The sequence below is a fragment of the Antrostomus carolinensis genome, unplaced genomic scaffold, assembly GCF_000700745.2.
Source record: "Antrostomus carolinensis isolate BGI_N321 unplaced genomic scaffold, ASM70074v2 scaffold38347, whole genome shotgun sequence".
Lineage (NCBI taxonomy): Eukaryota > Metazoa > Chordata > Aves > Caprimulgiformes > Caprimulgidae > Antrostomus > Antrostomus carolinensis.
This window is the reverse complement of record NW_010325985.1, coordinates 21,594-44,685: the sequence shown is the minus strand read 5'-3', so window position 1 is coordinate 44,685 and position 23,092 is coordinate 21,594. Positions and strand designations below refer to the sequence as shown.

Below are 23,092 nucleotides of genomic sequence, written 5' to 3'. Positions count from 1 at the left end.
AACAGCTCATTCACAGCCTCTTTGTTAACAACCACGGCAGAGGTGGTGGTGGTACTCGCACTGGTAGCACAAGTGCCCAAGCCTGATGTAGACAGTGGGGAGGGAAAGGGCAACTATAGTCCACAGTGAGACAACTGAAGTCAGAGACAGCGAGAGCTGCTGCCCCTCCAGTACTCCCCACAGTGCTGCAGGGAACCCCAGCTCTGCTTGCAGCACGAGCAGAGATATCCTGCACAGCTGTTTTGGAGAGCTTCTGCCCAGGCAAGGTTGGTGACCTGCAGAGGCACTCTTCCTCTCCTCTCCTCTTTCTATACCTAAGACAGTTGGGAACAGCTTGGCTTTCAGGAGACAACATCACACAGGCATCATTGCTACCTTTTTGTCAATGATCTCCATGAAGAGGAACCTTTGCCGAGGTGCCAGGTCTTGTCCAACAAGGCTTGGGTCAGAGCCTCTCTCTGCTGAGCTGAATTCCATGGCCTCAAAGCGCTGGAGCCCTTTATGAGCTGGAAGAAGGCAGAGTTAATGACCCTCAGACCAGTTGATCCCACTCTTAAATCCCACATTTCATTATGGCAGCATGACAGGATGTTGTGCTGCAGTACTACTCAGCTCGTCTTGAAATAAGCATTTATAAGCAAATTTGAGAATAAGGTCTCAGAAGCTGAAAACAGACAACTCACTGCCCACCTCCAGACACAAGTAGTCCGTCCCAGCAAAGAGGAGAACGCCACTCACACATCTCCCACACTAAGAGCCCCCATCACACAGTCCTGTGGACCCTGGCCGGGCACTCACCCTGTTCTGTGCTGCAACGCCACTGCTGGAAGTTGCGTCCCAGCAGGATGAAGTGTCTGACGGCTGCAGGGCGAGGGCTGGCACTCTGGCCAGGCTTATAGGGCAGGAAGGTGGTGCCCCGATGGCAGCTGCAAAGAAGAGCACCAGAGGTGGCTGTCAAGTAGAGCCACAGGAGTAGAGGCTGGCACAACTGACTGGTGCCAAACAGCTCCCTAGGAACCCCATAGCTCACCAGATCTCTTCAAACACCTTGACAGTGGTGTCACTCGCCAGGGCAGTGACCAGGCTCACCACTTCCACCAGGATGGAGGACAGGAGGAAACGGGACACAATCTCCGCTGAGCACTGCTGCACCGATGGGCACCCTGTGTGGATGAAGCACTGTAGGACAAAGTGCCAGGCTGCCCCAGAGCCAAGCCCTGCCTGCCTGGGCAGTGGAGAGGGCTAAGGGAGTCCTGTTGCAGGCCTGCTGCCCAGAGCAGGCCAAATTCCTGCCTTGCCAGGGACTGAGGCAGGCACAGCTGGAGAACAAGGACCTTATATGGAGGAGGAGAGGATGAAGGCTGAAATAATGCTTGGTTGCAGGCTCTGCCCTGAAGTGGGACTTGGACTAAACTCCTTGCATGCTGTGAGCATTGCACATTATTCTTCTACCTATTCCTTGTTCCCTGGCGTACTCCTCATCAGAGAAGGAGGACAGCTCTACCTTGCTAGCAGGAGGTGTGGGAGGATGTGCAAACACTGAAGTGAGAGGGATCCAGAAAGCAGCAACGGGGCAGCCACACAGACCCAAATCCCACCATTCCTCCTCCTCTCCCTCCCTGCAAGAGTAGGGGTCTCCCAGGCAGTTTCACAGCCCCAGAGCATGTTGCAGACGCTGACATCCTCCCTCCTCGCTACATCTGGGAGCTCCTTCACCACCACAAGCCCTGCGCTTGGAACACGGCAGATGCAACCACAGGCCTTAGCAGGTTTGTTCAGGTGCACAGAGATACACGCCCAGACTCCTGCCACAGCTTTGTAAAGCTGATGCTGACCCTGAGACTGACAGGACTCTGGTGAGGTCTGGGAAGAGACATGGTGTGTCACTAGGTAGAGATCAGAAAGGGATGAAAGCACATGGCTTGGTACCATATAAGAACCTGTCCTCAGAGCCCCAGGGAGAAAGGCCTATCCCCAGCCCATCTGGAGGATCTGAGACCTGAGATACATACCCAGGTGGTTCATGAATGCCATCCACTGCTGGCAGGTTTGATTGAAGAGTGGGTGCATTGTACCTACATCCCCTTCTTCCAACTGGCCTGCTCGGCGCCTGGGAAGAGGAAAAGGAAGCACAGTTATACCAGATCAAAGTCAACAGCAATGAAGGCACAAAGGTACAATGGTCTCTCCCCACCCAGGTTCAGATCAGAGCCCAGGGAACTCCATTTTGGGGTTATTACAGCCTTTGAGCTTGGTCCTTCTGGGTCAGTAGCCATAAGGGTGTCAGGTGTTGCACAGGGCCCCACAGTGCAGGGAAGGGATCTCTGGCAGGGAGAACCAGCAGCACTCCCAGCAGCACTCCAGCAATAAGGATCTGGCTTTGTGTGTGGAAGGCAGCTCCCCTAACGGGATGTGTAAGGGAGAAACTGCAAGCAAAGGGGATGTGGCCCAGAGGGTTAAGATGCAGACAGCGCCAGCAGGATGTCAGGCTGCAGAGCGCTGTACAGCAGAGGGAGGGGAACAACACCCTGGCTAACCGGCCTGCAGGCTGAGCTTGCCTTTGTGCCTGTTCCAGTTCAGCTGTGGCTGTGGCCCGATCCTGGCTCAGATGCTGCTTGACGTTCTCAGTCTTGTGCCGCCGCCTTGTGCGAGCTTCTTCTGGTCTCTCCAGCACAATATCATCAGTAGTCTTGGGGCTGCCCAGCTCGGAGGACTCTGCCTTGCTCTAGGGAGAAGGGGATGAGTTAAGGCTGTGCACATGCACAGCCCAGCTAGCACCCTGATCTCACAGTCCCAGCTGCCAGCCCGGCCTCCCAACCCCAGCCAGATCCCTCCTCTCCATTCCTCCTGCCCTGACACACCATGGGGATTTACAGGCCCCGCTGCCCACTCGTCCCTCAACAACATTACCAGCATGTCCCAGAAGCTGCGGCGTCCCAGCTTGCTTGTAGGTGTCACAGGCTCCCCAGAGCCGGACGAAGGGGCAGAGGTGAAGTGCAATGGTGGAGGACAGCTCCTGCCAGCCCCACCAGTGGCGAGGGCCAAGCCCTTGGTCTCTGACATAGTCCTCCTTAGGCCTCCTGTGGAGACAGAGCAAATCAGACTCTCCAGAGTCTCCCACTGCAACACTGCTGGTGTTCTTGTGTAGCCCACTGTGGCTGGCCAGAACCTGGTTGGAGAGGAGAGAGCCCTCACCAACATACAGCAAAGTAGATTCAGTCTTGGGGAGCAGATAGACCTTTAAATATCTCTTCCAACCCTAATTTCTATAATGCTTCCCTGAGACATCACACAATGAAGCTTGCAGAGGGGATATTGGTTTCCTCCCTCCTAGACCCGTCAGTCCCAGTTCCCCCAGCCCAGCCAAACTTCATCAGGCTGGGCAGGAGGAGCAAGGCTGGCTCGGGGCTCAGGGTGGCCGTCCTGGCCAGGCTCTCACCTGCAGAGCTCAGCTCCTCCAGGTCCGCAGCACCCAGGGGGCAGGCGGCCTCCACACAGAGCGGGGCGGGCAGCACGAGGAACTCCATGACGGCATCGCAGAGAGCGTGGCGCAGGGCCCCGCGCAGCTTCTCCGACAGCTGCAGCAGGCTGATGTTGCCCTTCTCCCAGATATCCAGGCGCACCAGCACGCGGGGCTCTGCGGGGAAAGGACAGTCCTGCACGGCTCTGCACCCCGCGTTCCCCAGCCCTCCCAGGTGACCCAGGGGACGCAGGGGCAGCGGGGAAGCGGCAGCTTGTTGCCTGTTTCACTCCCTACCTGAATGCAGGGTGCCGGCCTCCGGCTGGTGCCTGCTGACCGCAGTGAGGCTTTCGAAGTCGGCGCTCTGCAGCAGGCCCAGGATGAGCGAGGAGGAAGGCAGCTTCAGGGGGTCAGGCCTCTCCCCAAGGGGCAGCGAGGTGGGGCTGCCATGCTCATCCACAAACGTCAGAGCAATGCATGCAATTCCTGCAGGGGAGAGCCCGAGACAGCTTCCATCAGCCGAGCACTGGGTGCACCCCTACCAGTTCTGCCTACAGCCTGCCACCCTGCACCTGGGACCACTGTGTCACCACTTGGGCTGCACAGTGCCACGTGGCAGGCAGGGCCCACAGGAGGGGACACAGCCAGGGCAGCAGAGGCCAGCTGTGCCTGTGGGGAGCCAGCGTAAGAAGCATGGTATTTGGCACAAAGTGTCCCCATCACCCCAAGAATCTTTCTCCTGCAGCAGCACAGCAGCTTTTGCCTTGTCCTGCAGGAGCTTCCTCAGTTGTCCAGACCCATATGCAAGGGGAAAGTATCTCTGCCTTTATGCAGAGAGATACAGGGTGGGGTTCACCATCCCTATCCTCTTAAGGGACAGAGTACAGAGCCCAGATACTCTCCAGCAGCCCCCTCCAGACTATGAAGGACTTTGAGTCCCTGCAGAAGAAGGCTGTGTACATGACACCTTGTTGCAGACTACACTCACAGCCCCTTCCCCACTGTACAAGATCTGATCTCGAGGCCTTCTCCACACACTCCTACCAGCAAGGCTGGGAACAAAGCATGTTGACACGTACTATTAGCCTGGAGTTGCTGCAGAGTAATATTCAGGCCCTGCCTGTAGCCTCCCTACACACACAAAACAGGACAGTTCAGATGCAGAGCAGCAGCACAGTGCTTGCTCCACAGCCCACATGTTCCGTGCCCTGGGCCACGCAGGAGAAGCCCAGCTACAGACCATAGGAGAAACAGGAGCTGACTCCTCATGGCCCAGCTCACTGGCCTGGGCACCAGGGAAGCAGCAGCAGGGATGTAGTTCTGATGTCCAAACCCCATGCTGTAACCCTACATGCTCGCACTCCCTTTCAAAGCCCCCTGACCAACTAAGCCAGCACTCAGGTGGCTGGATGGCAAAGCTGCCCCAACACTGTTGAAGGATGATGTGTCCAGATGCACACCACTTCAGCCCCACAGCATTGCTGAGCCCATACTCTGTCCTTCTCCACCCCAGTAAAGATGGGAGTGACACCAGACTCTGCTGCCAACCAAACTGCACCTGACTGGATTCACAGCACCAAGCGGAGGATGGGTGCCCTCCCTGTGCTGAGAAAAATCCAGCCCCACCAGACTGTGCCCAGGTCTCATCAGCAGCACAACCATCTGGTCTCCATCATTACTAATGAAGCATAAACTCTGCAGCAACCTTTCCTCCAAGACATGCCAAATGCAAAGGAGAGGGCACTGGGATGGAGACAGCTGCTCCCAAAGGAGAAGTGGGCACTCAAGTCAGAGGGAAGTTCACTTGCACTGAGGAAAGAAAACTCTACACCTATGAGCACCCCTCCTCTTGAAGAAAAGTACAGGAGCTGCCTTATCTCAGAGGTGCCCTGCAGCAGGTTCTGGCATGTCTCTTTCCCAGACAGGCACAGGAACAACCCTTTATCCAGCAAACAATGGAGAAGTTAATAATCTCCTGACCAGGACTTCACCCAGGACAGCAAATCTGCCCCACATGACAGGGAGTATGAGCTCTTCCAGACTTTCTCTCTTTAAACAGTAAAGGGCACAAACTCCTCTTCTGACTGGCTTGACAGCCTCAGGCCCACCAGAATGACAGTGGATGTTCATGTGGGTAACTGCAGAGTAAGATGTAGTTATTCCCCTCTTCTTCTCCTAGATAAACTCCCACACTGAGCCTCTTCAGCCTCCCTCTCCCCAGAAGGTTTCCCTATCACATCCATTCCTGTAGCTCTGCTCTGCTTCAGTCCATCTCGGGCAAGGACAATGAAAAAATGATGTCCCACATCCTCCTCAGGCTGGGACACGTGCTCTAGAGAGCAAGCACCCACGGCAGTGCTTTCAAGCAGGCCAGGTCAGCAACTGCAGGAACTGACTCCTCGTTTGCATGTGCTGCCCGAGACAGAGCTGGTTTGCCAAGCAAGTGCCGAGCACTCAACACCCTGCAGCTGGCACAGTCCCTCGGGGCAGAGATGATGGCTGCCCCAGTTCCACCAGCAGAAAGGCCAACCTCCTTGCCACAGGGAACAAGACTTACAGTCTTGTTACAGGAGCACAGAGAAGCTGAAATACAACCACTTAATCACAGGTAAGAAATTCAAGACCCGAGCTCTGGGGCTATAGGAAGAGGTAAGTTAGCAAGAGCTGCCAAGGACTTTACTGCCTGGTGCACTGGAGTTTGGCTACCTACTCATCCATTGCATCCTGCAGGGAGGTGGGGTGCTAGGGAGCTGTTACCTCCTCTCTGAGAGAGACTCCGAGTCCCCTCTGACTCAGGCTCACTGAAATACAATGTACATGTCTAGTGGTGCCCAGTCACTCTAGCTCCTTGGTTTGCAAGGGAACCCCTCACTCCAGGACACAGCCACTGGGAGAGTGATGACCCTGGAGCACAAATCACAGCTGAAACATCATGACCCATCTTCCTCAGGGCAAAAAGGGTGAAGGATTTTTGGAGTTCACTGCTTGCAAGCTAACAGGGCAGCACACAGACCCTCAGCAGCCAGGGACTGCAGAGCTGCCATCTCAGGGCAGCAGGTTCTGTTTGCTCATTTATCCAGCCAGCAAGAAAGAGGAGGCTCAGCTAAATGGAGACACATACACAAACACACAGAGGAGTCAGAGCTGAAGCCACAACACAAGGAAAACAAGAACAGCAGGGACCAGAGGGGCCAGGGAGCTGCATGGGAAAAGGAACTGGAGTAATACTTGGAGCCACAGGTGCTACCTTGAAAGTGGGAGAGTGGAAAGAGGTGCTGCACAAGGTCCGACATGGTACCTACATAACAGAAGAATATTCAGATGGTGCACAAGGGGCACGAGACACATGATGGCCAGGTGACAGACCACATGGCCTGGACAAAACATGACATGACAGCCTGCTGCAGGATGGGCCCTATACAATCCCTCCTCCAGCAGTCCAGAGAAAAGAGCACAGATATTGCTCCCACAGGCCCTGCTCAGTTACATGCAGCATTCAGCTACCCCTTTGCAGCAAGGCTCCAGCAACAACTGTCCCTGCTCCAGCCCAACTGAGACTCTGGGCCCCACATGTGCTGGCGTCTCACTGTGTCTTGCCCCCACAGCTACTGCAACCTAGAGCTGCTTCCTACAGCAACAGGCCAAGCTTAGAAAGTTGCTCTGTGGAAGGCCTTGGCTCACTCCACCGCATACACAAAGGTGTGCAGTCCCCCAAGCACACACCCTGCCCACCTCCCAGCCATCGGAGGAACACCGGCCCTCCTCAGTTACTCAGAACTCTCCAACGTGGGAAATGGTTCTCCAACACACAGCCCCATACCCTGTTTCAGAAATGAGTTGAGCACGGTACCTTTGCCACCAGTGCCTTGGCCGCCTGGCTTGTTGTACAGGTAGAGATCTTGGTCAGGGATGCTCCCACTGTGGTTGAAGTAGTGCTAAGGAGAGCAAGGAAGAATGTTTGCAGACTAGAGAACTTGCCTTAACTGGAAGTAGAGCCTCATGTGCGTGCAGAGTTCATCCCCAGACTTGTAGCAAGCAACCCAGACCTAATTAAAACACTTGCCAGCACAGCCTTGGCCACTGTTGGACTCTCCTACAGCTCTGTGCAGGGTTATACAGCACTACACAACTGGCCTCACCTTCTATCCTTGCTATGGCAAAGCTGATGGGGGGGGGGTAGCTGCTTACAAACTTTTATTAACCCTAATGTTTCAGTTCTTACATATGAGGGAGCCATGCAAGGAGCCATGCTCAGCTTTGCAAGGGGTCTTCTTCGATGCTCCTGGGAGAAGACTGTGGGTATGAGCTTTGTGGCTGCTGCTTTTTCCACAGTAAGTGACCACTTATACCAAAACAAGACCTGTGTGTATATATATATATAAATATATATATATATAAAATGTGTATATTTATACCAGGCCAAACAGGAACTGCTCATAGTCCTGGGAAACTCCTTGCAGGTTTCAGTATTCCGTGTCAGTTCCTCTGCGACCCTACATGGTAGAGCTGGGAACCTGATTGAGTTGTCCCAACAAACACCCCCAGCAGCAGGCAGAAGCTGAGCAGACTGCTGTTCCAACTCACAGCCCTCCTCACCTTGAAGTGGTGCTCCACATTACTGTCCGTGTACTTTGGGGTGTGCAGGAAGATGAGCAGGTTCTGGCGCAGATAGTAGGCCACTGCATGCAGCCAAGGCAGGGCAGAGGGTGGCAGTGCAAACTGCAGGACCTCTGTGGGTGGTGTCCCAGGGGGCTGGATAAACTGCAGAGAAAACGCTTGGCTTTAGAACTCAGCTGAGACTAACAGTATGGCCTGGGTCTCTGATACTGATCCCAATTATGCCAGTTTGCTACATGAAGGGAGAGTGTGGTGGGCAGAACCTAGGTCCATAGACAGCACTCTGAGACAGATGTGGGCAGATGTTCCAGGGGTATTCACAGGGAGGCCCTGCCATGCTGCAAACCCCAGCAAAGATGACTTCCCATCTACCCTGGTACCCACACAGCATACACCTCAGTGAACACTAGCCTGAGCAAGCACTGGAGCAGGGAATGGGATGCAGCAAACTGCCCTGGCCTTCTCTGCCCTGAGGCAGGAGAGGCTGAGACTGGTCAAAAAGTAGGAAAGTGTTATGGGCTCTGGGATGAGCAGAGCAGATATTCAGTAAGGTACCTCCACATCTGCTGGGGTCAGCTTGCAGTTCCGCACCAGCATCACAGTGATGATATCCAGGGTGGCCTCATCCAGGCGTCTGCGCAGCACTTTCACCAGCTCATCTGTGATCTCAGGCCCTGACCAGCAGGCAGAGGTACATGCACCTTTTTCACCCCATCCAGTAAGAAAGGCCACAGCCACCCCTCCCTGCCTGTTCAGGATGTACCACCCTCACAGTCACTTCCCAAGGAACATGTCTGTCCTCACCATCAATTTCTTCAGGCATCTTTTTCTACTCATTCATGATCACAAAAGACTGCTGGTACAGCAGGCAAAGACAAATGTGCTCCTGCACAGGGAAAGCTGGCATAAGCCACCCAGTCTGAAGGAAGTTTCACTGTGGGCCATGGATCTTTTCCTCACATTCCCATCCAGACAGAATGGAGAGCAGCTCTGAGCTAAGGAAAAGCAGCTTACACAGGAGGGATATACTTTCTCTGCTCTTCAAACAAAGAAGGCAGGGACTGGGGCTCTATTCCTCTTCTTCTGCACCAGCACAGTCCATCTGCTGCCAGGTGCTGTAACACTTACCTGCTGGGGCAACACCATGGACCATCAGCTGGATGTGCCGGTCTACCTGTCCCACAGGGCGGGTAGAGTCCACACTACGGCATGAGGCTGTGTCCAGAGAGGAACGCGAACCCTGGAGAAGAAAAAAACAGCCACACACAGAAACAGTTTCCATGTGAATTCGAGATCCATCACTGTCTTGGGCTGTCAGCAAGGTCAGGAAGAACCCACCCACTGCTGCCCCACCCCACACATCTACAACATAAGTTTTATGCCACATAAAATCCAGATTAATGGAACTACTGAGTTCCCTCTATTCCTGTGACCAAGAGGACCAACAGCCACTCCCAGAGAGCAGCAGACTCACCATTAGATCCTCAGTGTAAATGGGCTCCTGGCTGCGTGTCAGTGCCAGCGAGCGAGACGCTGGACTAAGGACGCTCTCTGCTTCCCACACCTTCCCACTGTAGGTAGTTTCAGTCAGTCTGAATACAGGAGAAAGACATGTCAGCCTCCATTCCCAAGGACAACAGCATCATACCTCCACAGAAGATTCATGTTTTCCTTGCTCTCCCCTGTGCACTTCCTAGGGACTAGTCCTTACGATATGGAGCTTGTGAAAAAACTGCTCTCTGGTTCCCTCAAAGAAATCATCCTTTTCCCTCCCACGTAAAGGTTTAGTACAGGGAGAGTAGGAGGGGCCTGGCTTGATGTGACTCCGACTCATCAGAAATCAGATATCCGCTGCTTGGGTCACAGCAGGGTCCCTGAGGCTGGGCAGACACTTTCTGCCCCAAGGAGCTCTCAATCTGGTGTAATGCATGTAGCAGGGCAGGGTCAGGCCAACAAGTTACGCTGGCTTCTTACCGGAGGTAGAAAACAGATTTAGTGGCACGTTCCTGGTAGACAAACATATTCTTCCTGTTCACCACAGAGAAGGCGTTGAGCACCGAGCGAAGAGCCTGGATAGCTGTGGGCAACGTGGGATGTTAGCTATCCCACACACCCTCCTCTGCTGTGCATATCCAGCCAGATGCCAGAGTCTTGACATGCAGAATGAGGGGGAACCTGGGCTGTACGCACCTCGTGAGACTCCCATGTTGGGGCCCATCTTGAGGCGTGAATGCACATGGATGAGTGTGCTCCACACAACATCACAAGCAAAGTGCCCTGGCATGAACTGCATGGTGGCAGCCAGGTAGTCCCGGGGCTGGTAGCTCTCTTCTACAGAGTAATCTACAAAGAACATCAGACATAGCTGGGGCCATAGAGCAGAAGTCACCACCTTTTTAGTCACCCAAGGGCAGGCAGTGGCACTACCACCGAGGCATGGACAAGGGCACATTCATACCATCTGTGGGCACGACACGCTGCCTGTACGAAGTATAGGGTGTTTCACTCTTCCAGATATCCTCCTCACTTTCTGCCACCAGTAATGAGTTGCATATGTGGCTGTCATGCAGGTCCTGCAGCAGCAAGCGCTACAAAGGATGAGAAAAGATTGGTTCTGTTGCTTGCACAGCCCACAGAAGACAGCATGGAGAAGAACCTGGGTCCAGACTGAGTCCTTTTCCTTTGACCGCCAAGCTGACATCAGCTGAACTGGATCCCCAGGCCCTCCTCTGACCCAGAGGGGCCCAGACCACACAACCTCCAGAGGTTCCTTCTTATGTAAGCCATCTAATGACTCGCAGCTCTCCCCCTGCCCTCTGCAGATTTGTTACCTGATTGACAACCCTGCAGATTTCACTGATCTTCTTCACCACCACCTGGTTGAGACTCTGGCACTCCCCTGGTTGCTCCTCTTCTGTCTCTGCTGATGCTGCCTTCTCCACACTCAGGCTGCTTTACAGGGAAGAGGAGAAGGGTCAGCAGAGCACCTGAACAGTGCCTGTCTCTGAGTGCTGGGAGCAGGAACACAGTGGGGAAGGGTGGCTGCTTTCCTCTTATGTAGCACCAGTCTAGTCCTGCAGCTCCCTACCCACATGGGGCAGGAAGAAGATCCTGTCCGGAGATGAGGGAGTGGCAATAAGGTCCTGGTACAGAGAAGCTGTGGCCAGGCAGTGGGATCCTGCTTACCGTGTGTGATAATAGACCTCCACTCGGTCCTGCTGGATTTTTATGATGAGCCAGAAATCCGGCATGAGGGGACACCTGGGTTCCTGGTCACTCATTAGCGCCTCCTCATACTCCGAGTCACTGCTTCCTCCATCATAACCTGCAATGTATCCTTGCTTCAGTTCCAACCTGCCTGGCAGGCCAGCCTCCTCCCCAGGCACCACAGGCTCCAGGAGATCAGAGCCACTCACAAGCCGCTGAGTCCTCAGGGGTCACCCCAGCCCAGGCACACAGCCCCCCATGCCCTCACACTATCATGTCACTGCCAGTGTCTGCCTGCCTGCCCCAGCAGACTCACCCAGGTGGTCAGAGTCCATGCTGCCCTGGCTCGACACAAGGCTCTGCACACGGCTGGGACGCTGCTTGCTGGAGCCTGCCAAGAGAGGAGGAGTTTGATCATGAGAGCACCTGCTAAGCCCCTTCACATGACCCATCTGCTGGAGAAACATTACATCACAGGACAACCAGGCAGCACTGGCCATGGGGAGGCAGTGCTGGGCAATGGGTTCTCAAAGTCATTGCAGGAACCACCAGGAACTTCCTGTCACTAGGGCATAGCCTAGTACCCTGGGTACTGTTAAGCACTGGATTGCCAGCAGCCTGGCAAGGAAGAGATCAACAGTGCAACACCACCAACTTGTGTTTAGGGATGGGAACAGGAGTAGCAGTCATGTTTTGTATGCTACAGCCAAAACGAGGCCCTTCTCTTAAAGGTTCTTGAGGCTGAGGTACATCCTGCCCACACTGACAGCTCCTACCTTCCCTGCCTTGTGTTACAGAGTCAGCCAGGCTTGCTGCAGATGGTGTCACCAACAGCGATTTTTCACTGTAGCCCTTTTCAGAGGATGAGGATGGCAGGGATTGTATGGTTGTCTCTAGAGCTGCCTCCTCCAGAGAGTCATGACCAGGTGCTCTGCTCTGCCCAAGGCTCAGTGCTTCTTCCGGGACCTGCACACAAGCAAAGGTTGCAAAAGTTACCAGAAAAACGGGCACCAAAAGAAGTCTGATCATACTCCTGCATCCTTCTACCTTCTGTTACCAGTGTCCCACATCTTCCCGCCAACAGACCACCTCAGTGTCTCTCACCTCATCCAGTGCATGGCTGCCTCCACGTATGGGGTTTCCTGTGTCTGGGACAATGCGTGTGTCACTCTCCGGCCACCCCCAAAGACCCTGGGCTTCTTCTGGAAGGACACAGCTTGCATGGTGTAGCTCAGAGCCCTCTGCATCTGCTTCGCTGCTCCCCTCCCGGCCTGCCTGGCCCAGGGCTGTCTTGGTGCTCCCTCCAGCTGGCTGCTGCAAGCAGGGTGTCTCCAAAGGGTTTGGAGCTGCCCGCTTGGAGTGCAGGCGGCTGATGGAGATATAGTGGTAGTCACTGCCTTCTGCATTGAGCATGTAGCCTGGCAGAGCCATTCTTCTGAACTCCTGAAACACAAGGAAGAATAAGCATCCTGATAGCTAGGTGTATGATGCTGCCTCAGGGATTTCTCTTTACCTCCTTGAACTTCTCCAGAGAGTGCTCAGGTCCAAAGACAAATTGGAGCAGCACCACCTCACTGTGGCAGCTGGGCCGCCCCTTGGAGTTATAGATATGGGTGGCCACTCGGTGCAGGATGGAGGTGCTGATGACCTGTGAGTGCCGCAGTGCAGACACAATCTCATCATCCAGGAGCCAGCGAATCTGAGCAGAGCAAGGACACAGAGCAAGACCCAGGTGATAAGCATTTGCACAGCTGCCCCAATGCTGATCCAAGTCCCCACAGGATGAGGGCAGCCCCTCTCGTCATCTACATCCCCTCATCTCCTTCTGAATGTACCTAAGAAAAGGCCTTTGGAAGAGAGGTCTGTCTGTCCCGCCCCAACTGCAGTAAGAATTTTATCAGGGTAATCCCACACTTCTGGGGAACACAAGGCCCATGGCCTGTGTGATATCAGCAAGGCCTGTGAGTCACTTCATTTGACAGAGGTTGCAGCTTGGAGCAGGCTAGGAAGTGTGGAACAGCAGTTGTGAGCTGTGGCCACAGTGCTCCAGCTGGAAACAAGTAGTTGGCAAGGCTGGCTCACCTCATTCATAGTGGCTTCAATAGCCTGCCTGTGCACTCCAGGGAGGTTGGAAAGCGCAGGGTGCCTAGGAGAGAGGAGAAGAAGAATCAGCCAGTCATTCTCATTCATGCAGCCACCACAGTTCAGCTCCTAGGCAGCAACAGGAGCCCATGAGGGGCCTGCTACACCTGCAGTGCCATACCTCTCATCTCCTGTGGATGGGAGCCGCTCCAAGTTGTGCATGATATCCTCATCTGAGCGGAAAGAGGATGGCTGTCCTGGAGAGCGTGTGAAGGACACGCTGCTCTCTGAGGTGCATCTGCCACAGGAGAGAGAGCAGGCTGAGTGAGCATCAGCTTTTGAGCCAGAGAGGATAAACAGATACAGGTTCCAGAGAGGGAAAAGGGATCTCTAGAGAAGGTGAGCCCATCTTGGAAAAATCTAAGTTTTCTTAGGGCTGTGGGAGGCTCTGGGAGAAGGAGAAAGCTGAGTCTCAGCACATGGAGAGGAGCTGAGATACTCTGGCTGGAAAGAGCAGGAAGAGGATGGGTGAGTGACTGGGCCTCTTTCCACCCACCTGTTGTGGAGAATGTCTGCATTCACAACTTCTATCTCCAGGGGCAATGTCAGCACAAAGATGTCCAAGGTCACACAGAGGTCCCCCAAGTCAATGGTGTTCAAGCCTTGGCAGCTTTCCAGGCAACCCAGAACTTCCCCTGAGGAGAGATCACAGTCAAAGGGAATCAAGCAACAAACAGCTCTGCTTACATACATACACAGGCTGTGGCAAGTACAGAGACTGCAAGAGGTGACTGTCCCACACACCCAGACAGGCTCAAGAAGGCCATCATCCTCCATAATCCTTTCATCCTTCCATGACCAGTCCCACAGCAGGTGGGAGATGTGGTGAAAAAGCCCCAGTCTGATGCTGGGAGACCTTGTGGGCTCCATACAGGGAGGGCTGGTCCAGAGGGACTACTGTTTAGGACAAAGCATGTTTGTTCCAGGGGTTGCTCATCCAGCAAAGACCTGACAGAAGCCCTACTGCCCTTTAACCTCACAGCAAGGCTTGCTCTTACCTAGACAAGTCGGCAGGGACTGCACGGGCATAGAGCTGTGCTGGCTACGCAACTTCACTGAACAGGTGAGGTTTACAAAGAGTGGAGGCATCTCCTGCTCCAGGAACTCCTGTTCATTGAGTGAGTCCCCTCCCAGCACACTGAAAGAGTCATCATCCTGGTTGACCGTGTTGGAGTCAGACAGGGAATCTGTATCTGGAAACTCATGCTCCAGCTTCTCACGGTACTCCACTTCCAGCTCTGGGTCACTCTCTGTGGCGATACAGCACCCAGACACAGTTCCTGTTGACACAGGTTCCCTGTTAGCAAACCAGGCCCATGTCCCCAGAGGCCCCACCAGACACCATTAAGCTCTGAAAGGCATCACCACAGTGAGACTACAGAAACTTTCTTCTCGGGGACAGAGCAAGCAAATGTTACCTTCTTCAGCTGCCAGTTCTGCCTCTGATCCCTCCATGTCCTCACTGCCTTTCCTGTCTGCCTGATCCCGAGATGCCTCCTCCTGAGACGGAGAGAGGAAGGGCAGATACTAGAATCACGCCAGGCAGTGAAGCAGGCTGTTGATGTGTCCCCAAGGGACTCAGTCTACCCATGGGTATGCCAGCCCCAAATCCAGATCTAACACCAAGCAAAGCTATCTCCCTCCACAAGGACTAGATGCCTGGCAGGACGGCACCATGCCTACCTCTTTCTTGGCTGACGGTGGGCAATAGAAGAAATAATGAGGATTTGATGGCACCGGCTTGAAATGTAAACTTCCAATTTCCAGGAATTTTTCCTAAAAGAGAAATCCCAAATATGAAGCAGACATTCCACTCCATCCTCCTGCAGGAGCCAAGCTGAGCTCCCACGTTCCTCACCTGGATAATTTTATGCAAGTCAGGGTGCGCCTGGCAGGGCTGTCCAATTTCCAGCAGCGAGAGGGGAAACTCTGAACAGCAGCTGGTGCCCAGACTGCTCTTAGGCTCCTCTGTGGGGCTAGCAATGTTGTGGGAGTCCTGCTCACTGTAGTCCTCCATTTCCGCGCTGACAGGATTGTGGACAGGTCAGACAGGCAAATCAAGAAACGGGAATAGTTGTACATATTATCTACTCTGCAAGCATCCCACTCCACACTGCCCACACCTCATCTGTGTAAACACGATGTGACTTACACAGCCTCCACCCCTACAGCCCCAGAAACCCTCCTGCCATCCACTAACCCAGATAAGTGCTCAGGCTATCTGAAGCCAGGCCAGAGGCAGTTTGGCCATGCTGATCCTGTGGCCAGGTATCTATAACCACACTACATACCCTCCCTGGGAAAAAAAGATGCATGGCTGAGTATAGGGACAGGCCTGGAGCAATCTGAATTACCAACACCCAGTTCAGGGCATCTCACAGCAGATACCACCATGCCAGCAGCCCTAGTGTCTTGGCAGCACAGAGCAGAGCACAAAGCTCAGGCCCATGCTCACTCAGCAGCTCCATAACAGAATCAGTCCTAAAACTCAGAAAAAGCGATCTGGGGAGTGAGATGTTATTTGGTCAAAGTACTCCTCAGGTATTCAAATTAGTAAGAGAGATGGAAGATCTAGGTGCAATGTGTTACAAGCTGTGTGTCCTTCAGTAATGTTTATACAATCAGCATTGGGACAGGTGACTCGTAATATCTTATAAACAAAAAAAGTTCCCACAGTTTTTCTCTGGGAAAGTAGCACTTCACTTTCCAAACACTGAGTGTTCTTCAAAACCACAGCCTCATCTCGATGACTTAGAGCATAAGGAGAAATAGGATTGGGTATTTCCAACAAATGCTGGTGAATTCACATAAAGGAACTGAGGATAGTCAAGTGCAAAGAGGACAAGGGACCTAAAGAAGGTGTTTCTTTAACAGACATTAAGGTACAGTATTTTCCCCCTCCTTAATTTTCCAGAGGCAATACAAACCCCTTAAATACCCTAAGGAATAGCAGGACAGAAGTTTAGCATCAGGCATATTTCAACTTTCCCTTGTTGTTTCTCTTGTGAACTTTTTTCCAGAGTTTTAATTTAAAAAAACCCAAAAGATGACACTTTATTCACTAGAAAAAGATAAAAAAACCTGTCATTTTCACCAGAGTAAACAGCAAACTCAAATGAGTCAAGCAGCAGGAGATGCATAATTTCTCCAAAAGCAAGTCTGAGAGTTACTTGCAGACAAAGTGCCCTCCAGCTCAGGCCAGATGGGACCGTAATGAGCTAAGAGTACAAGAGAAAGTGAAAGAATGGATGTCACCAGAGATTAGAAAAAAAAAAGAGAAGGTCCTGGTGGACACCATACCAGGTGGGTATCCCACTGGAAATATCTGTCCTTACATGTGGATCTGTTAGATCTTGCCCTAGAACATTCCTTCTAGCAGGCAGTAGAAGATGCCTGAAGAAAGATCTGTCCTGGCCCAATGCTAAAAACAGAAGCAAGACTGAGGTGGGCCCCTACCTTGATTCAGAAACCAAGACACCCCGTTCCCTAGAGCTCTGCTCCTCTTCTTGCTCTATGCTGTCCACTTGGAAGCTGGCTGTCTTGCAGTGTGTACGGAAATGTTGGTGGCTCTCTCGGAATGAGCGGACATGGCTGCACACCGTCAGCAGAAAGTTGGTGATATCAATCTCTTGGAGCAGCTCCTCACAGTAGTCCATGGCTGTAAGTAGGTCCTGGGAGCTGATGCTGTGTGACTGCTGAAGGCTCTTGAACAGCCCTAAAGATCAAACACAGTGCTTGAGCACCTCACCATAAGGATGCGAGGCCATGGGAGTCAGGTGATGGCCATGTACAGATTTTCATCAAGTCCCACCACAGAGCTGCAGTCAGCACGGGGGCTGGGAGACAAGGCTGAGCCAGGACGCCTAATGTTACATGTTAGCCTGGGCTTATGTCATGCCAGAGTGGCCTTGGGATCCACCACCCTGAAGGTGAGAGGAAAAACTCAAAGGGACCCCCCCTCCACAGCAATGCACAGGTCCAGGAACAGCCTATGCAAGGCTCATAGGGAATGCACAGAGGCACCTTTAACTCCCTCCTGGTGGGAGATCAGTCCCACAGCTCCTCCCTTTGCTCAGTGTAAGAACACAAGAAAAATGAGACATTGATTTCTTAAAAGAAGATCTAGGATCCAGCCCCAAGCCTGTCTCTGCTTCCATCACGCTGCTCCTCACCTTTCACATAGCACTGGTGAGAATGCTCCTGCAGCAGCGTGCAGTAACTCACCAACTCCTTATGCTTGTGGTCTAACCAAGCAGCAGTGGGAGGACGTTCCAGAGACTGGGACCTGGAAAAGAGGAACCACAGCCTTTAGCACCAATGAAGCATGTTTTACTCTGGTGCCAGTAAAGCAGGGCCCTTGGGTGCACACAGGCCGTGGCTGCTATAAAGCAGAGGCCAAGCCAAGAGAATAAGGCAGGGTTAGAGCCAGCCTCTCATCCAGGAATCTCCTTTTCTAGAAATCAAGCATGGTTGGTATTACCTGAAAAAGACGTCCCGGGGAGGACGGTGTGTCCGTGGGCTGACAAGTTGCTCTCGTAACAGCTCCAAAGAGCAGCTGTAGATGTAAACGGGGCAGCGAAACCGGCGGCACTCGCCCAGCTCAGATTGTGAGTTCTGGCGGCAGAAGGAGATATGTACATCTCTCCGCGAGGGGCCACCCTGTTCTCCAGGGTCACGGCTCACTTCTGCAAAAGAAACAATCCTGAGATAAAGGCCTTCAATGGGTTCCTTGTTCCTGGTCTGAGAGGTCACAACCCTCAGCAGCTCCCTCAAGTTGGTATCAGTTTTATGAGCTTCTTGCCACTCAAACCTCAGGGGCCATTCTCCTCATCCAGCACCCAATTGCTCAGCCCAGTGCTTGGGCCACACTGACCCCCTTCTTGGGCAACCATGACTGTTCACCACCACCTCCATCCTCATTGAAAGCCTGGCTGACTGCACCAGGGGCTGTGCAATCAAATCCCATATACCTCAAGACCTGTGCCTTTCTCCTTACGACAATATGCTGCTGGTAGTGCCAGTTTAGATCACCATACAAGAGTCACTGACTTTCCAGTGCAACCCAGTACTGATAGTCCTGACAGCTACTGGTTATAGCTTCTATCTACCTGCATTCTCCTTGGCCACAGGGAGCCAGCCTTGGGCCATGGGCACTCAGTTCATGTTACACTCCTTCATCCCCCCATAAATATCATGAAAGCTGGCACTGTGCCTCTTGTCCTGGCTCTGCTGACTGCCAGGCAGGAGAAGACAGGCTGTAGCAGGCTGTTATCCCTCCTACCTCAATCTGCCCAACCGTGTGCTCAGGAATAGCACGGGTACTAATCCTAATAGTTTGGCAAGCTGCTGTCCTGAGGGCGGTACCGTGGGCTGGTGTTATGCTGAGGGTAGGTAATGGCACTGTAGCATCCCGTTCTTCAGCCTCAGCCCTGGGTTGCTCTGCACAGACAGGTCCCTGGGTATCCTCTCCAGACTGACTCTCATCTTTTGGAGGTTTGTCCAAATCACAAGCCATCAGCTTCTGTACATCTGGAAGAACACAAAATAAAATCACCTTCTGTCCACTGAGAACAGTTTAACCCCTCCATCTATACTCCCGAGAGGGCAGATGTCCCTGCTACCTCTTTGTGAGTGAAAGCAGCTCCACAGAGTACTTCCAGCTGAGCCTAGCAGCCTTCACCAGCAGCTCAGTGGAAGCCAGACCAGTGCCAATGCCCAGAAGTGGGGACTCTCCCAGACCATCCCATTAGCAGTCTCCTTACTCCATTAATTAACAACCCTACTAGGAAAACGGACCAATGGTTGCAGCCAGTAAACGACTTGAAGCCACATCCCCTGCCTGAAAGCATTATGTGGGCAGCACCATGTCCAAGGAGAGAAGAGCAAGACATTCAGCACCTTGCACTACTCTATTCCTGGCCACATGGTGCAAAAAGACCAGGTCTAGACTCCACTGTTCAATTTTCTCTCCACCCTACCAGAGACGATTCTGCTTTTGCTGTTTCCCTGAGGTGGCACTTGGGACTGCTCCCTCCTCTTGCTCCCCACAAGAGATGGCCTCACCTGAGAAGGTGGCTGGCAGGAAGGTCAGGAACACATGCTGCGGGTTGACCAGCTTGGCATAACACCGCCACTGTGGGGGAAAGGGCCCTGTTGTGTCACTCAGGTTCACGTCATCCTCAAGCAGCTCTGTGTTGCCAAGACTCTGATGAAAGAGCAGAAGCTGGATAAGCTCATAGCACATGGCACAGGCCTACCTGGAGGCAGGTAGCAACAACACAGAGCAAGTTCCTCCATGACTGCTGGTTGGCACAGCACTGAAATCAGCCTGGCTATCCCCTGAACCATTCTCAGAGCAGTCTGGCTCCAGCAAACACAGCACACACAGTCAGGAGATGCTTAAGACAGTTTTGATGGGGCTGGTTCTGACCTCCAGGCAGTGATTGCCCAGAGTTTCTGAGCAATCTGCAGCACAGCATCAGTGCTGCTGTAACAGCCTAGGCCCACGGTGAGTGAGTGCAACTATCCACATGCCCATCCAATTCCTGCTTGGCTTCAGCCACAGGCCACAGTTTAAACTGTTGCCAAGTGTGGGCATCGGCCTTTCAATCTATTCTCAACCCTCCTACTGACTCTCCTGCTCTTCAACAGTTGCTGCCTTGGTTTCAGAGGGGTCTCAGGAGAAGGACAGCAGCATAGCAGTACCTGCAGAGTACTTGTGGAGCCAGTCATATCCCTGGTGCCATTGCTGCCAAGATGATATGATGCAGAAGCATCCTGCTGCTCCAGGGTTCCAGATGCTTTCAGGGTTTCTTCTGAAATGGAACACAGAGAAACCAACCTGAGAAACACCAGCGGAGGATGAGACTTGAAAGCAAGGCTCCTGAAACACCCCAGCTCCCAATGTCACTGCTGCCACGTTCCTGGCCCTTACCTCTGATCACAGGGAGGGTGAAGGGGGGTTGATGGCCATCACGATCCCGTTGCAGAACCTGCTCCATGAAAGCCACATGATCAGCATCAGCCATGGGGATCTCCCGGTCACTGAGGTCATGCTGCACGCAGCCATGGAAGAGGTTTAGTAGCATTTCATTGGGCACAAATGAAGAGTCCTTGGTCACCTCCTCATTCTCTGCTCCAAAACAGAACCACGGCAGCTTCAGAGACAGCACCTCCACAGCCACCAACTGCCCAGGCCCCCAGGAGACAGCCCTTTGCAAAGTGACACTTCCACACAGCCACGAGTTTCCCCAGCACCTCTGCAAGGCTGACTTGGAGGGTGTTGGGGAAGCCCTAGAGTTCCAGCATCATTAGCTACCCTGCACTGACTCACCCTGATACTGTAACTGTTCTGGAGATGTGTGGGGCTAAAGAAAAGAAACCACCAACACAGAGCAACAGTCTAGGTTTAACGTTTTCAAAAGCAACTCCTACAAGATTATCATCCCCAGACAGGCAGCAATATGCCTGGACAGCCCCGGGGCTGCAGAGATGGGGAGAACAGCACTGAGCTACTGAAAGAGGCCTGGCAGCTCTCACACGCCTGCTGCCCAGGGAGACAAGCACACAGAGCAGGGTGCCCACAGCCATGGAGGGAGGACAAGAAGAGGTAGGTGGTAAAGAGGCACCTACCTTTTGTCAGCATTAGGAAGAACATTTCAACCTGCTGACACCTGGGCAACAGCTTCATGAGGTTGAACTGGAATGGGATCTCATGCACTCGAAAACCAGCGCCCATGTCTGGATCTGCAACAAGAATTGGGAACGTAACATGCTTGTGAGCACCACACAGCTCTGCCTCTCAGGCCACTTCTGCCATGCGCGGTGCCGGTGCAAAATGCAGTGCAGGTAGCACAAGTGAAGGTACACAGCAACCCTGTCCCAACTCCCTCTGCTTAGGAGGGCAGAGGGATACAATGAATGAATGTGGGGAAAGGGCAAAGCCTGCCAGAGGCTGCAGCAGGTTGTGAGCTACTTCCAGCGAGGTACCTCACTGTAAGAGTCCCCTGGGCTTATTGCCACCTTCATACAAGGGAGAGCCAGGAAGCCACCAAGAGGCCTTACACAACTCTGACTTAGAGCTGCCAGGAGACAAAAACTGAATGTCAGTGTCACAGGTAACACTGCTGGAGAGCAATGACCATGCTGGAAGCCGGAAGCAGCCTGAATTACCAGCACAGTCAGAGACAAGGACCTCCTTACTCTTTAGAGAGGTCTCTGAACTGGCAGGTTCTGTACATCCCTGTTGGTATTTCCTGTCCTCTTCATCAGGAATGAGTCTCTGCCCTTCAGGCCCTGAGGTGTCCTGGCCCTCTCCCCCTCCCACAGAGTCAGTGATAGGAGCCAATAAGGTTCCCTCAGGTCCTGCCCTCAGTCTTTGGAATGATCCTGGCTCCCTCAAACCCACTCAATACCTGCTGTGTTATTCACCACAAGGTAAGCAAACAAAAAATCTAGGATGGGGTAAACTAGTGACAAGAAAGCAAAAATAGTGAGGTTCTGGAACAGATTGCCTGACAAGGGTGAACCCCCCACATACTCCTGGAGTTCTCAATGAACTATGTTAATCATGTCAGATCAGATACACAATCCTATCCTGAAGGAAAAGGACAGACCAGACCTCCTAAGGTCCCTTCTCTATCTTTGTGGGCTAAAGGAGCACTCACAGAGGGTCCAGAGATTAACAGGACCGCCAGAAAGTAAGCATCCCACACACTGCTCTGGAAACTGTCTTGTAAATGAGAACAGAGGAGCTCTTCCTTCACATCATTTACAACTTCTATACAACCACCTGCACAGGTATACCCTGCCCATCACTGTATAGGTGAGCTCATCCTCCATCTGCTCCAGAAGTCAGCCCCTCTCACAGAGTTATGGAATGACTGGTTGGAGAGGTTCTCTGCAGGCCATCTGGTCCAAATTCCCTGCTTAAGCAGGGTCACCTAGTCAACTCTCCAGCCTGCCCAGAAAGCCTCAATGCTTTTATGGCCTTCCCAGGATGAAGCCACTTCTCTGGCAGCTTAGCACAAGCACAACAAAGTGACCCACAGCCATCAGAGTCTAGAAAGTCATTGTCAAAACACCTGTTCCACCTTCCAGCAACCTCTAACAGGCCCTGAGACATTCAGGGCCAAGCTGCCTCTTGCTCCATCAAACCTGCCAGGACATATATGCTGGACTCACCTTCAGTAGCTTTGGTGTCTGAGGGAGGGCAGACCCACTCCTTGTTCTGGCACAACTGGCTGATGTACTCGAAGGTCAGCATGGTGGCAATGCATGCAAGGTCCCGAGGATAGAGCTGCAATAAGCAGTGAAGACTCAGCTGTATGTAGCAGAATTATTAACCCCAAATGCAGGGGAAAACAGTCTAAAAGCAAAGAGAGGAAAGACCCCAAATCCTGTCCTCTGCCTTGCCCTATTCTCACTCATTGCTCTCCCCTTCTCCACCAGCCCTTTAGCCTCTTTTTGCCTTGTTCAGGAGGTGCACTGGCAGTACTGCCTGCAATCCCTGCTCTGGTCCAGCTTGCTCCCCTCCAATGGAATGGCTCTTGACAAAGTAATTTGTATTTTCACGCCTGTCCCAGGGCAGCATTGCATCCACTGCCTTGAAATGCAGGAACGTTTTCTGTCCAGTAGCCCAGTTGCTCTTTTAGAAATCTGAGGCTC

The 23,092-nt window shown here is 53.0% G+C and overlaps 1 protein-coding gene across 1 annotated transcript in view; it reads right to left on the bottom strand.

The window, feature by feature from the left end:
* SZT2 (SZT2 subunit of KICSTOR complex) overlaps positions 1 to 23,092 on the bottom strand; it is a gene marked incomplete at its 5' end in the record, with an annotated part of 56,274 nt that overhangs the window by 11,774 nt on the left and 21,408 nt on the right. Inside the window, 38 exons of the mRNA XM_029085825.1 lie at positions 376 to 506; positions 799 to 926; positions 1,031 to 1,163; positions 2,013 to 2,110; positions 2,559 to 2,725; positions 2,911 to 3,080; positions 3,440 to 3,637; positions 3,758 to 3,946; positions 7,311 to 7,395; positions 8,057 to 8,221; positions 8,633 to 8,751; positions 9,206 to 9,317; positions 9,552 to 9,669; positions 10,052 to 10,154; positions 10,268 to 10,420; positions 10,536 to 10,665; positions 10,909 to 11,029; positions 11,264 to 11,402; positions 11,601 to 11,675; positions 12,061 to 12,250; positions 12,389 to 12,727; positions 12,798 to 12,983; positions 13,367 to 13,430; positions 13,548 to 13,664; positions 13,923 to 14,061; positions 14,425 to 14,706; positions 14,845 to 14,926; positions 15,110 to 15,202; positions 15,285 to 15,450; positions 16,883 to 17,141; positions 17,599 to 17,711; positions 17,907 to 18,111; positions 18,791 to 18,955; positions 19,490 to 19,631; positions 20,132 to 20,241; positions 20,361 to 20,558; positions 21,059 to 21,172; positions 22,610 to 22,724. Of these exons, the coding sequence (XP_028941658.1) occupies positions 376 to 506; positions 799 to 926; positions 1,031 to 1,163; positions 2,013 to 2,110; positions 2,559 to 2,725; positions 2,911 to 3,080; positions 3,440 to 3,637; positions 3,758 to 3,946; positions 7,311 to 7,395; positions 8,057 to 8,221; positions 8,633 to 8,751; positions 9,206 to 9,317; positions 9,552 to 9,669; positions 10,052 to 10,154; positions 10,268 to 10,420; positions 10,536 to 10,665; positions 10,909 to 11,029; positions 11,264 to 11,402; positions 11,601 to 11,675; positions 12,061 to 12,250; positions 12,389 to 12,727; positions 12,798 to 12,983; positions 13,367 to 13,430; positions 13,548 to 13,664; positions 13,923 to 14,061; positions 14,425 to 14,706; positions 14,845 to 14,926; positions 15,110 to 15,202; positions 15,285 to 15,450; positions 16,883 to 17,141; positions 17,599 to 17,711; positions 17,907 to 18,111; positions 18,791 to 18,955; positions 19,490 to 19,631; positions 20,132 to 20,241; positions 20,361 to 20,558; positions 21,059 to 21,172; positions 22,610 to 22,724 (5,613 nt within the window). The remainder of the gene's footprint in view (positions 1 to 375; positions 507 to 798; positions 927 to 1,030; positions 1,164 to 2,012; positions 2,111 to 2,558; positions 2,726 to 2,910; positions 3,081 to 3,439; positions 3,638 to 3,757; positions 3,947 to 7,310; positions 7,396 to 8,056; positions 8,222 to 8,632; positions 8,752 to 9,205; positions 9,318 to 9,551; positions 9,670 to 10,051; positions 10,155 to 10,267; positions 10,421 to 10,535; positions 10,666 to 10,908; positions 11,030 to 11,263; positions 11,403 to 11,600; positions 11,676 to 12,060; positions 12,251 to 12,388; positions 12,728 to 12,797; positions 12,984 to 13,366; positions 13,431 to 13,547; positions 13,665 to 13,922; positions 14,062 to 14,424; positions 14,707 to 14,844; positions 14,927 to 15,109; positions 15,203 to 15,284; positions 15,451 to 16,882; positions 17,142 to 17,598; positions 17,712 to 17,906; positions 18,112 to 18,790; positions 18,956 to 19,489; positions 19,632 to 20,131; positions 20,242 to 20,360; positions 20,559 to 21,058; positions 21,173 to 22,609; positions 22,725 to 23,092) is intronic.